General features: G+C 40.3%; 1 protein-coding gene across 1 annotated transcript; it reads right to left on the bottom strand.

Annotated features, from left to right (window-relative positions):
- Window positions 1-34: 34 nt before the first annotated feature.
- Window positions 35-7,306, bottom strand: LOC134576983 (protein kinase C delta type-like). The gene is made up of 6 exons (XM_063435635.1): window positions 7,298-7,306; window positions 6,907-7,083; window positions 6,709-6,800; window positions 4,525-4,663; window positions 3,737-3,928; window positions 35-514 (listed from the first exon to the last, which is right to left on the bottom strand). Exons 1-6 carry the CDS (start codon window positions 7,304-7,306, stop codon window positions 35-37), a joined length of 1,089 nt encoding a protein of 362 aa, XP_063291705.1.
- Window positions 7,307-14,231: the final 6,925 nt, after the last annotated feature.

Here is a 14,231-nt window from a genome sequence, read left to right as displayed (position 1 = left end):
AAAGGAATAACAATTTAAATTATAAAAACTTTATTCAAGATTCCTTTTGTGTTTTTGAAATTGTTTGACTGTCACGTTCACTCTGATCCTTCTTTCTTTTCCTATTGAGGTCTCTGTTTGTACATGTAGCGGCTGCTAATGGCTCAGATAGTTCATCAGTCCTAGGTATGTTTGGATGAACCTCTTTATCGTTCTCTCCCTTCTTTCTCTTTCTGTTATTCGCTCTCGCAGCCCATGAAATAGCTGGTACGGGCTTTGATAACTCCAGCATCCTATTCTTTTTAGTAATAATTTCTTCATTTCCACTCACTACCCTCTTTCTCTTCCTGTTCTTTTCTTTAACCGAACATAAAGGGGCTGCTGTTGGCTCTAATAGGTTGGTTATTTTGGGATTGTTGAAACTGAAGCCTTTAAACAGCTTTTGCTCTGATGAGCCAATTGGCTCCTCTGTAAACCATGTTAATGAGAGTGCTTCCCTAACGCTCATACTTCCTGTGATGTTTTCTAATGATGGCTACAAAGAAAGAATATAAACATTCATTTTAGTATATTTTAGACATTGTTGTCTTCTTAAGATCTAACATGGTTTCAGTTTTTTATTATTTTGCATTTATTTGGACGTTTCAATGGTCAAATGATTTGAATCTCAGGGACAATGCTTTCCGGGGGTCCCATATTAAATTACTTGCGTAGTTCCCTGGATGCTGAGCTTGGGAAAATCCATTGAAAACTTGTGGCGAAACCAACTTCGCCACTGTGAACTGGAGAAGCCTGGTTGCTCGCCTGCTTCCTTTGGACTATGGACCAGACTTTAAAAAAGCTTATTTTCCCTGCAGAAAGGCTTATTCGTGCCTTTTCTGCCGGGGTGTTCGGTAGATTTCAAACTAACGAATGCGGGACCACCTGGGAGCTGGAGTGTGCCGCCAATTGACCACCCTGAAGCTGCGGTTAACCGCAGCTTACTTGACGAAGGCAGGGTGGTCTTTGTTCGTCGACCGAACATGTGGCAGCGGCCATTTTACAAGTACCGTACGGCCAGCGGTGTTCGGCACCTAACTTATGGAACTGTAAACGGACACTTATTTGCACGAACACCGCTGAGCCGTCCATCTCCTGGTTCCTATTCGTGGGGATGTGGCCGAACAGCCGTTCATACGGTAGTTTATTACATGTGAATTGTAGTAACCCAGATAGCTATGCCATGGAGCCTATTTGTGTGATTAAAGACTTTGGCTCCATGGCGATTTAACTGTATTCGTGTGGTCTGGATGCCATTCACCTAATAATGTGCACCCAGACCTGAGCTATCTGGGGATATGTAACATGTCTGTGTTTGGTGGGATAAAAGTGACTTCATATATTTTAAAACATAATACTGCATTTAGGTCCCCACATGTGTAATGGAGTTTTGTCTCTGGCCTGGGAGATAATTGGATTACTTCTCCAATTATCTCCAGGGCAGAAGGGAGGAAGCCAGGATGCATTGTGGGAATGTTTACTGCTGTGTGTCTGTAATTGGTTTATGTCTGTCCTTTGTTACAATCTTCCATTTGGTCCCCTAGGGGAGTGTCCACCAGGTGGGAGACCTGCATAAATACTGGGCAGGTAGCCCTGAGTAAATGAGTTCCTGCTTAACCCTGAAGCTGAAGTGTTGTCTCATTCTTGGGGGGAATTTGACTGTAGGCCGACTGCCAGGAGTGTAAGCTGTTCGTATTGCTTTTCCTGTTCGGCTGCTTCCAGGGTTTGTGTGTCTGCTGTTCGAGAGTTGGTGAATCCGTGCAGTTTGGGAGTTCGGGAAATTGGTGCTTACAGTAGCTGCTGGTCTATCTAAAGTGGATTATCGCCTAAACTGGGTTTTAACCCCTTGTCTGCTGAAACGGTCCGTTACAAAACTTAAAACTGTTTAGTGGGGTCTTCACAAGGTTCCTTTACTTCACATGGGAAAAAATAGTCTTTTTGAGGAACTCTGGGATGTTTGCAAGTCCAGTGACATTCCAATGCAGTAAAACTATATTCATATTATACAGAAAGGACGAAATGATTTATACATGCATTGGTTTGTGGCAAAATGTGAAGCTTCAATGAGATTCTCTAGGTCCTAATTTGCTCATTTCCAACAGCGATAAGTAAGTAGAAATGGTGATGCTTTAATGTTCAGCATTTTTATTCACATACTTACACTGCATAATGACACCGGGGAGGATACATTGCCGGCCTCCAGCTCCTTCCAATGGATGGATTTAAAAAAGGGGTGACTGCGAATATCCCCCTCTTTTCCCAGGCGCTGGGATGGGTCTAGACATAGAAGCTTTAAAGAGAAACATACGTATGTAAAAAAAATCTGCTACTGAGTAAAAAAAACAAAAAACTACAGACAGTGGAGTTTGTGGCAATATATTAAGTAAAGGCTGAAACAAAATACCATTTTAGTGTTCTTGAAGGTAACATTATTTATTATGGAACCGTTTTTCTTTTATAATATATGGCTAGCATATTTCCATTTTTTTGCATTGTAAATCTTTTATTAACAATAGTCCTAATGCTAAGACATACAGTAAGTAAACAATGCACAGTAAGTGTTGCATGTTATTCAAATAGCAAGGGATATTCTACTTTTTATAAATCTAGCAAGTCCTTATAATTATTAAATGAAGGCAGGGGTGCAGGGCTGGATTTGCCTTTAGGCAGAGTAAGCACCTGATCACTAGGGACGCCTGTTTCCAGCACTTATAATGTGCCTTTTTGAGCATAAATAGGCTGGTGAGGGAGGTAAGTACCAGGACTCTTGGCCAGTGCCCTCTGTAGTCTTAACAGCAGGAATGCAGGACCAGTTATAGTGTCAAACTCAGTAATTCCCAGCTCCTCCCGTGTCTGTGTGTGAGGCTTGACAGGAAGTGGAAGGGGTCACTTCCTATCTGCCACTAACAGCCTCTCACACAGGAAGTGCCTTGGAAGGATAGCAGAGGAAGGTCTGAGTGATGCACACTGTGTAACCACTCCATAGAAGACTGACTGCTCTACAGATGACATCGGAGGGTGAGAGTATCTTGCAAATAACTTTTAACTCCCCTTACAACCCTAATACACCCCCTGTACCCAAATGCTAAATTTAACCTAACTCTAACCCCAAACCCAATAATCATAAACAGCCCTTATACATCATTAATGCATCCTAAGCTGTTCAACGTTTTGACACTATACACCCTATGTAATCGAACTCTGACATTAACCTCTCTCTAACCTTTAAGATTGTAGTGCATTTATTCCAGGGGTTGTCTTACTGTGTCTATGTGTGTGTGTTGGGGGTTATAGGGACGGTTTTGTACTTTCGGGAAGTAGATATATAAAAAAATAAATAAAAGTTACGTTAACTCCCCCTTCCCTCTTGCTTACCTTTGCCCAGGGAGGAGGAGTACTAATCCCAGGTGTTCCAGTGAGTGTATCTTTTGGTCTGCATTTCGGCACATGCAGACCACTCGTATGACTGGTGAGGGAGTTCTTTGGTCACCTCTTTCTTTCCTGCTTCCCTGAGGACATTGTCTCTGTGGACTTGTGCAAAGTCTGGCCCTTATTTCATACTTCTCATGAGCTCATTTATATAGAGCTCCAACTTTGTCACGAAATGTCAGCTAGCTGACAAAAATGGCCAACATTTCCGAATATTTTCTTTGTGTAACTCCACCAGCTCAATTTAGCACATGTATTTCTTTTTCATATAGAACAAAAACAGACCAACCTTTTCCATTATATCCTGTGTGTCTGTGCTCAGATACTCGGGATAGTGGGGTGTGTATCTTTGTTCTGTTGGTCTGGTCACTGTTTGCCATGGGTTACGACGAAAAGGATGATATCCTGTAGCCATCTGATAGATAATAACTCCCAATCCCCACCAGTCCAGAGATGCATTGTAGTTTTCATCATTCATCATCTTCCAGAAAATGTTAAGAGAAAAATAATTGGCAAGTCAGACACATAGAATAAAACTAATATAGGTTATTGTAGGGCAGAGTCAGATATAGTGAGGGAAATGACTAAAACACTTGAAATGAATTGCAAGTATTTCATAGAACACTTTTCCTTTTGTTTCTTGGAACTCAAACAAATTCATTAAAATTCACAGGTTTGCCAGGATTGAGGAATTGTGGGCTTTTTAATTATACCAACTGATTTAGAGCAGATTCTTCACTTTCCAACATTCTCTATTTTTTGAAGGTCTAAAGATGGTTCTTGAATCTAAATCCGGACTAGGAAACGATAGCATTAGGAATGCATGTTTATATTTCTAACACTATATTGTTCTTTTAATAATAGTGAATGTTTCTGATAACTTCACCATTTTTTTGGAGTTCTCTCCTGAGTTAAGACTAAGCTCTGCCCATTTCACTGATGTCAGAATTTACTTGTTTCACTCTAAGCTTTTCCTTTTTTACTAAAACTACTAAGTTTTGGTGTTCGTTTCTGCTGGTTTTCAATAGAATTTCTAACTTACCTAATATTACACATCATTTATGATATATTCCTCACCTCTGGAGCCATGTATCCCAATGTGCCGGCGCATTCTGTAGCCATTTTGTCACCAAACATATTTTCTAATGCAAGACCGAAATCAGCAATTTTAACGTTACCGTTGTCATCCAATAAAATATTCTCTGGCTTTAGGTCTCTATAAAGATCACAAAACATACAAGTGAGCAACAAAACTTTTTAGAAAGAATTAAGAATGAAAAATTAGAAAAGATAAGACGTACGTTACATGGAGGGACAAAAAAAAGCTTCAACCCAGATAAAAGAGAAAAGAATTACATATATACAGTAATGAATTACTACTATAGTTACCTATGGATAATTCCATGTTCATGGAGGAATTGCAGCCCGCATACCAGTTGAGCTGCAATGAATCTGGTAGAAAGGAAATAATTAGCCACACTTACATTTTTAAACAAAAAGTACCATATGATGAAGTACATTTGTATTCTTAAAGTGGTCTGCACTTTAGCTTAATGAAGCAGTTTTGGTGTATAGGTCATGCCCCTGCAGTTTCATTGCTAAATTCTCTGCCATTTAGGAGTTAAATCACTTTGCTTATACAGCCCTAGTCACACCACCATGCATGTGCACCTACACAGCCTTTCTAAACACTTCCTGTAAAGAGTCATCTAATGTTTACACTTCCTTTATTGCAAATTCTGTTTAATTTTGCATTTTTTTGTCTCTTGCTCTATTAATAGTGTGCTAGACCCTGAAGGAGCCTCCTGTATGTAACTACATTTCAGTTTACAGACCAGGAGATAAAAAAAACTTCTAGAGTAAGTTACATCTGATTGAAAACAAAACCATTTTGTTGTTATGCCGTCGGTGTCAGTTACTGCCAGGGTAGGTGTGGCTAGGGCTACTTAAACAGCAACAAAAGGATTTACCGTATATACTCGAGTATAAGCCGACCCGAATATAAGCCGAGGCCCCTAATTTTACCCCAAAAAACTGGGAAAACTTATTGACTCGAGTATAAGACTAGGGTGGGAAATGCAGCAGCTACTGGTAAATTTCTAAATAAAATTAGATCCTAAAAAAAAATATATGAATTGAATATTTATTTACAGTGTGTGTGTGTGTGTATGAGTGCAGCGTGTGCGTATGAATGCAGTGTGTGTATGAGTGCAGAGTGCTGTGTGTGTGTGTGTGTGTGTGTGTTGCAGAGCCTTGGTGGGGGGTGGGCAATTTTTTTTAAAATTATTTAAAAATTTTTATATTATTTATTATTATTTTTTTAAATTAAATGTAATTATTATTATTTTATTTTTTTTTACATATATTTTTTTCGTCCCCCCTCCCTGCTTGATACATGGCAGGGAGGGGGGCTCTCCTTCCCTGGTGGTCCAGTGGCATTGGCAGTTCAGTGGGGGGGGAGAGGGGGGCTGTCAGAGCTGTAACTTACCTCTCCTGCAGCTCCTGTCAGCTCTCTCCTCCTTCGCGCCGTCCGGTCAGCTCTTCTGTCAGCTCCCACTGTAAGTCTCGCGAGAGCCGCGGCTCTCGCGAGATTTACACTGGGAGCTGACCGAGGTGCTGAACGGACGGCGCGGAGGAGGAGAGAGCTGACAGGAGCTGCAGGAGAGGTAAGTTACAGCTCTGACAGCCCCCACAGCCCCTGTCTGTATTATGGCAATGTAAATTGCCATAATACAGACTATTGACTCGAGTATAAGCCGAGTTGGGGTTTTTCAGCACAAAAAATGTGCTGAAAAACTCTGCTTATACTCGAGTATATACGGTAACTCCTAAATGTCAGAGAATTGAGCAGTGAAACTTCAGAGGCATGATCTATACACACAAATAGCTTCACTAAGCTAAAGTTGATTTGGTGGCTATAATGTTCCTTTAACGCTGTTCAGATTTCTCTGATTTAACCTTCTTAATTTAAAATTTCAGACATCACCCGCCTTCCTTATTTGGAATCTCCCAAACACAGCTACGTTTAATCCCTCTGATATTTGTTTCTGTATATCTGTGGATAAATGATCAAGTTCATGTTAAAAGCAATTCAGAAGTTGTCAGGTAAAACTAGTTTGGATGAGTTCCATCTCTAATCTCACTCTTTTCTGTGTTTTTCCTTTATTCAAACAACTACACTCCTATTGTCTATGGTACCCTCTCTTTCTCATTCATTGTGGTGTTTCATTGCACTTTTAAATATCTCTTTTCAATAATTACCTTATAGTATCAATGTCCAGTCTATCGTGAGCTTTAATTAAGTCATCCAGATCACCTCCCCGCAGGTACTGCATTGCGAAGAAAATGTGATCCTGTTTGCAAATAGAGAAATTAAATGGATCAAACAGGAGTCCATATAGCATCACGTGTACTTTATCTTTATTGTAATAGAATGGTTGATGGATGTAATTTTATTACTTCAGTCTGGAACGTGGCGTAAGCATCCGTGAGGAAGGGGCATCCACTGGCCACCTCAAGCACCCGACGTTCCACCAAAATGCTTTCCTTATCATCCAAATCTTGTAGCAGTTGGCTCTTTTTCACAATCTTTACTGCCAGATTCTCTTTAGTTATAATATCGGACGCTAGCATCACCTGGAGAAGACACAGAGTTAAGGCATAGAGATAGGGTACTGGAAGATCACTATTAGAAAAGTACCATTGAGAAAAGTGACATATGATAATTTTTTTTTTTTCCATTGTGAGGGAAATCATTCTTTTAAAATATAATACATTACACATGGAGAGTGTCAATATTTTTCCAGTACCAAATTGACGTTGGATTGGATACGGACTCTGACAGACTTACCTTAGCCATTGTTACTGATTAAATCTAGCATCGAGAATGGATCCAGATATTCCCAAAACTATAGATCTCTGAGAGGTTATAATGCTACCCTTTTTACAACAAGGCCGTGTATAGGTTAACATTTAAAAATTAAAGTTACTAAAGTTTTTGTCCTAACATAATGTTTTTCTGTTTTTTTTTTTCATATATATATATATATATATATATATATATATATTTAATTTTAGCTAGTGCAATGTCATTGTTTGAATGTAATCCTCGTAGATGTGCTGCACACAGGGACGTTGCTGAGTGGTTGGGGTGACCCAGGCTGGACCCCATGGTCTGAGCTGGCCATTATTGGCTTTTAGTTCCAGCAGGAAGTAGAGGAATTGGTAGATTCCTTTTTGCAGCTCCACTCTTTCCTCCCACCAGAGTTCAGACTGCTGTCCTGTGCTGGATGTGAAGGCTTCTGCTGGGAAGCCCTCACCATACTGCTGAGTGAGATGGGGATCAGTGTGTATGTGCAGTGCTAGGAGGGAAGGGAATGGATGGGTGCTGGGGAGAGAGCTAATGGCTGCGAATCCCCTCCCCTTCCTAGGCTGTCACTGACTCCCTACACATGTTTTACAGCAGAGTGCATGAGGTGGGTGTCTGAGTGCATAGTTTGTGTGAGTGTGTGGTCTGTGAGTAGAGAAGGAGTTAGGCAGGTATGTCATTTTGGGGGGTCTTTGCATATTTAGCAAAAAAAAAAATGAAAGTAACAAAAACCGTGTGGGTGCAGGGGAAGGTAAGTTTTACTTTCCTCAAGCTGTCTCAAATGGTTGCTGTCATCTTCCACTCCTGGTGCTTGAGTTGCCAGTAGCGGCATTGGTGCTGTATTGGAGGGCATGCGCGGGAAGTACAGCACCGAGGTCTATTGAGGATTCCGCAAGAATGCGGGAGTCTCTATAGATAATGCCTGAATCCCACGACAGCTGCTGGGATTGGACAAACGTTGATGGCAGAGATCCACCTTTTGTCAACCTCAGCCTTGTCTATAAGACAAAGTAATCGCTGGTTAGGCCCTATTAGTCTTATGGTATCTTTGGATGGAGTTGGAATTTCAGTGACATTCCAACGCAGTCTTTAATTTTATTAGTATTTTATAAAGAATGAACTTTGGCAGATCCGCTTTAACGCAGGAATGTGGACGTATAAATTGGTTATATGTATATGTCCTATACTATCCTGTTTGGTTGGAATTGCTTGCATTTTACATTTGCTGCTATTTGGAGTAGTAAAGAGAGCTAAGCACAATATCAACTTATGTCTTTAATAAAATTTGATAGTTTAAAGGGAATCTCCAGTGCCAGGAAAACAATCCGTTTTCCTGGCACTGGAGGTCCCCTCTCCCTCCCACCCCCAAATCCCCGGTTACTGAAGGAGTGAAAACCCCTTCAGTCACTTACCTGAGGCAGCGACGATGTCCCACGTCGCTGTCTCCTTCTCCGCGCCGCTCCTCCTTCTTACTCCGTCGGCCGGTTTGTGAGACTGATCCCGTCCACCGGCCGAGGAGACCTATCACGCATGCGTGGCAATGCCGTGCATGCGCATTAGGTCTCCTCATAGGAAAGCATTGAAAACGAATTTCAAGGCTTTCCTATGGGGATTTGATCGACGCTGGAGGTCCTCACACAGCGTGAGGATGTCCAGCGACGCTCTAGCACAGATAATCTGTGCTATAGAGCAGGAAGTGCCCTCTAGTGGCTGTCTAGTAGACAGTCACTAGAGGTGGAGTTAACCCTGCAAGGTAATTATTGCAGTTTATAAAAAACTGCAATAATTACACTTGGGTTAAGAGTAGTGGGGGTTGGCACCCAGACTACTCCAATGGGCAGAAGTGGTCTGGGTGCCTGGAGTGTCCCTTTAACCCCTTAAGGACCAAACGTCTGGAATAAAAGGGAATCATGACATGTCACACATGTCATGTGTCCTTAAGGGGTTAAGTCACTAAAGCTATTCAAAATCCTGAATTTACAAATCTGACTGGGTTATTCACTACATCTTGAAATGTCAATATTTTTATATTACTGGGACCTAGATTTGGTGATTACATTGTGGTCACGTGTGTTTTGTGATGTTGATGACATAATTTGTCTCATATTTCATTGTTTTCTAATATTCCATATATTTGTACACATAAAGTTATTTTAAGCGCTTTTCTATTATGGGGGTTTTCTTTTATCTTTTTTTATAATGAGAATTGTGATATTCTGTCCCCTTTATGTAATCACTATGTGGCATGTTGCACATGGTAATATGTTTTTACATGTTCCTTGATTGATTTTTGCACACCACGATGCTTATTGAGAGTATATTTGGTAATGTGTAGACACTATAAATTCAGATTTGTGTCTGTTGGCTTCCTGTAAGATATAGGGCTCAATTTAAAATTCTGGTTCTTGCTTTCAAATCTCTACATAATTCTGCTCCCACCTATCTATCCTCCCTAATACACAAGTATGTCCCGTCTAGGCCCTTACGATCTGCTAAAGACTTACGTCTATCTTCTGTCCGTACTCCCACCTCTGATGCTCGCCTTCCTGTGGAACTCACTTCCCTCTCCGTTAGATGTTCACCCAGTCTCCACTCCTTCAAAAATCATTAAAAACCCACTTCTTCATAAAAGCGTATCAATTAAACTGTTAATAGCTCCAGACTGATTCCTCTTTTGCAACTGTCACTAGTCTAATACTATCCTTACCTTTTTGTGTCATTTTACCCCACTCCCTCTAGCATGTAAGCTCATTGAGCAGGGCCCTCAACCCCTCTGTTCCTGTGTGTCCAACTTGTCTGGTTACAACTACATGTCTGTTCGTCCACCCATTGTAAAGCGCTGCAGAATTTGTTGGCGCTATATAAATAACAATAATAATAAAGGCTTTTTTTTCTGTTGTATATCATTCAATAAACCTGTCCTGGACCTCAGATCAGTGCCCAGTTCCTTTTCTTTATGTTTAAATTCACATTTTTAGGCCAAATTAACTGAATTAGAAAATTCACCAAGCTAAGAAAATGTTTGATTCTGATAAATTCACTCTTTAGGGAACCAGCTGGCCAATACAAACCAGGGAACAGGAATAAATGAAAAGGTACAGTGTAAAAGGTATTAATGTAACTAAAACTATTTGTTTCGAAGTTTAAATATGTTGTAAGTTGCAAAACGCTATTTAAATTGTGAAAAAAATAAAAAAATTCTAGTCTAAACATTATATACTTTGCCGAAACTGCCGCTTCCCAGGAGTCGGTGGAACTTAAGTCGGCTTAAGGGAAAGGCGTCACTAACTGAAGGCTCATTATTTCCTCCTGTTATAGAGAAAAAAAAGGTAATATTTAATAAGTGCAAAACTCAGGTTTTAAAATAATTTTCCTTCTAGTATTTACTTAATGTTACTACCTTTATTTCGTCAAATTAAGAGCTGTGGATTATACATTGTCTTAGGTTACATGATGTTTAAAGCACTATAACCACTTCAGTGATTTAAAGTGGTAATGTTACTTGAAGCCCCTGTATGTGCGGCATTTTACTGTGTAACACGTACATAGATCTATCCCTTTGTTGCCAGAGTATAATTTTAATTGGGGGTAGGTAAGGCTTACTCTTACCAAAGAAAACACATTTTTATTTTTTGTTTGGAGTAACACTTTATTTAATCATTATATTTACTATAACATTGTCCAAGAAAAGGGACAAGGCTGACCCAATTTATGGGAAGTCCAACCCAGTTCAGTTTGGGGACGTCGTTGTGGAGGGAGTAAATTTAAATTAAACTACGGGTAGAGTGCGTGGAACATGGCAGCATGTATTTTAAACTAGATCTGCTGGAATTCTACACCCATATATCTAAATGACTAATAATGTTTATTGAATCATCTGCGTCAATCAGCATCTCGGTCAGTGTATTTCTATGGGGAGCGTTTGGCATCACCATGAAGGGAATGGTGGGCAGCGAACATTGGTCCTGCAACTATTGCAGGCCTGCCCCAGGAAACACCACTTAAAGGTTGTGTTATGCAGCAATGAAAAATGTAGTGTTTACAGTGCTCAGTCTGCAGGGTCATTCTCTTTGCCTCAGAATCACTACATTAAAGGGACACTATAGTCACCAGAACAACTACATCTTACTGCAGTTGTTCTGGTGAGTAAAGTTAGTCATTGCAGGCGTTTGGCTGTAAACACTGCCTTTTCAGGTAAAATCCAGTGTTTACATTACTGTCTAGAGACACACCCAGTGGAAATCACTGAGACGGCCACGAGGTCAGTGCTGCACAACCTGAGAAAGTATCCTAAGGGAAAGCTTTGGGTTGGCTGAAATCATCAATTCTGATGGTGTCAGCCAAGAAGGCGGACAGGGGGCAGAGCCAGATGCCCTGGAATAAGGGGCAAGGTGAGGCCAGGGACGTGTGTATTCTGGTTTGTCTATGGAGGATCCCGTGGTCTCGCAAGATCCTCCATAGATCTCCGTGTTGTGTGAGAGAACAACACAGACATGGTTCCTAGCAGTTGAAGAGGACCTGCATCATGAAGAATGTTCTTGGAATGTATCAAGACTTTCATAAATTGTTACATATGCCAGTATTGACACATTTTCAGCATAATTGGGTTCATTATTTTTTTATTAAAGCAAATCTCCAATTTTCATTTCTTTTACTTGCTATAAATAGACTAATTAGATTCTCACATCCTTTTTCTGTGCCAAAAAAGATTTTTCACCTTTGTGCGTGCCGACCATTGTTGCTTGTAAGACGTAATCACAGTACTAACAGGACAAATAGGCAAAATCACACTATTCGCTAATCAAAGTCACTCAAGAGAAATTGGAAATCACTGAAGCTCCTCTTTCAGTGATATATGTTTGTATCATATTGTTCCTATTATGTCATCATGTGATATCATCTTAAAGTGGCAGAAAGACATGGCTTTAACTAAGAATTACGAATCATGTGATGTCACAATGAAAGTGCTATGCTGCAGCTAGAAGAGCATAACCCCACAAAAATGAATGTTTTTGCAAGCATGCATCTAGTTGCTTTTTAAACATTTGTACAGACTCTGATAAAACCATAAATATAAATAATGACATTTGATAAATTATATATTTATATAATCTAAATGTGTATTAGTACTTTATTTGTGAGTAAATAGTTGACAGCTGATACAATCGTAAACTTGACTGCTGACCCATAATCCATCCCACCGTTGCCCCCAAATAATAAGCTGGACACCTTTTTAAGTGGATAAGGGCAACGGCCACAGCTTTATTTAAACAGTAAACTTAATTGTTAATTCCTGCCAGCTGTTGGGTGAGGACCCAACAGGCAGTTCTCCTTCTTTGTTGTCCATGAGCCCAACACAGCCGTCGCTAGCCATCAGCCCTGCGCCGACTGTCGTCTCCCCAATGTGACCTTGCGTCATACTCCTTTCCTTTTCGATTCCGCTGTCCAGGGAAAACCGCCAGCTGTGACAATGAGAAAAAACACGAGAAACCACCAACACACCACCAACCAACAAAACCAGGGAGGGAGGGTGGGAAATTCAACCAGGGTAATGAAAATCTCCTACTGACTGGTAAGTCTCCTCCCTTGTTCCCCCCCCCCCCTTATAAATCCTTCCATCTTTGCAACATAGTTGCTACCATTGGACCGTCCCACTATCCTGGGCAGCAGTAATGCTCCCCCTTCCCTATTTGTCCAGGGGGACACTATAATTTTTTATTTTGTGGTGCGTGTATGTATGTGTGTGTTTTATCTCTCTCTCTCTCTCTCTATCTATCTATCTATCTATATATATATCTCACCGCCTACTTGGATTGCTATTGGTTAGGGAATTAAATAGAGGCGCAGTCTGCCTTGACTTTAAATTTGTAGCACCAATAGGATCTTTCTTTTAATAATTACCCTGATGAAGGTGCCACTGTAAAGCACCAAAACACGTGTTGGGTTTCCACACCTGGTGACGAGTATCCAGCAATGTTTGAGACTATCTCGTTTTGTTTTTAACTCAATTAGTTGTCGGGATGGTTATTGTAATGGAGACTTCTCTCTCTTTACTACTGTAAAAAATAGTTATACACAGAGTTTCATGGCCATCTTTGATTTAAGTTGATGGACCCAGGTATCTACCTATCGAGGTATAGGGTGCTTGCCCTCAGAGGACCTTTAGGTTAGTTTGCTTCAAATAGATTGGCAGAATTTTATCGACCCATCAAGGCAAGAGGTACTGTTGAGATAAGGCTGTGTGTTTACTATATTGTGGACAACTACCCTCTTATATATGCAAGATATTCCGCCTTGTTTATATTTGTATTGTGTGTTTGTTGGTGTGGGTTAAGGGAGCCCCACATAGCTGTTAGTGTATCCGATATTGTTTATTGGACCCACTGGGACTTTGTATTTTTACAATTCTTTATGGTCAATTTGACCTGATCTTTAGTCTCTCATCACATCCCTTAGTAGTTACAATTAACTTATAGTCTACTTTATTGAGCCAGATATTAGCGATAATTAATATTATTTATGGGTTCAGTTTGGCTACGTCTAGTCTGAAATTTGAAGTTCACTTTGTGTTCATCTAGATTGTCGTTTTAGTAAAGAAACCTGTTGAACTTTCCTCCGCTTGTGTCAGAAATTCAAGAATCCGGTATTATTTATATAATCAAGATACAAGATTTTACTGTCTCCAAACTTTGTTTTTTCTTCCTTTGGGATGTGTGTGCTTTGTTGCTTTTGTAACCGTTAATTGCTGTGATTCTATTTTTACAAATGCTAATAAAGGATTATTTTTATCTTGGAACTATCCCTTTATAGGTTTGGTCTTTCAGTTTTTTTGGCACTGTACATATACCCATAACTGGTGCTATCAGTGCTTAAGACCCTGGATCGATGCTGGTTGGGAGGGTCTGTATGGCTTATG

This window comes from Pelobates fuscus, chromosome 11, assembly GCF_036172605.1.
Source record: "Pelobates fuscus isolate aPelFus1 chromosome 11, aPelFus1.pri, whole genome shotgun sequence".
Lineage (NCBI taxonomy): Eukaryota > Metazoa > Chordata > Amphibia > Anura > Pelobatidae > Pelobates > Pelobates fuscus.
The sequence above is the reverse complement of the archived record's forward strand: the minus strand, read 5'-3'. Positions and strand labels throughout refer to the sequence as shown.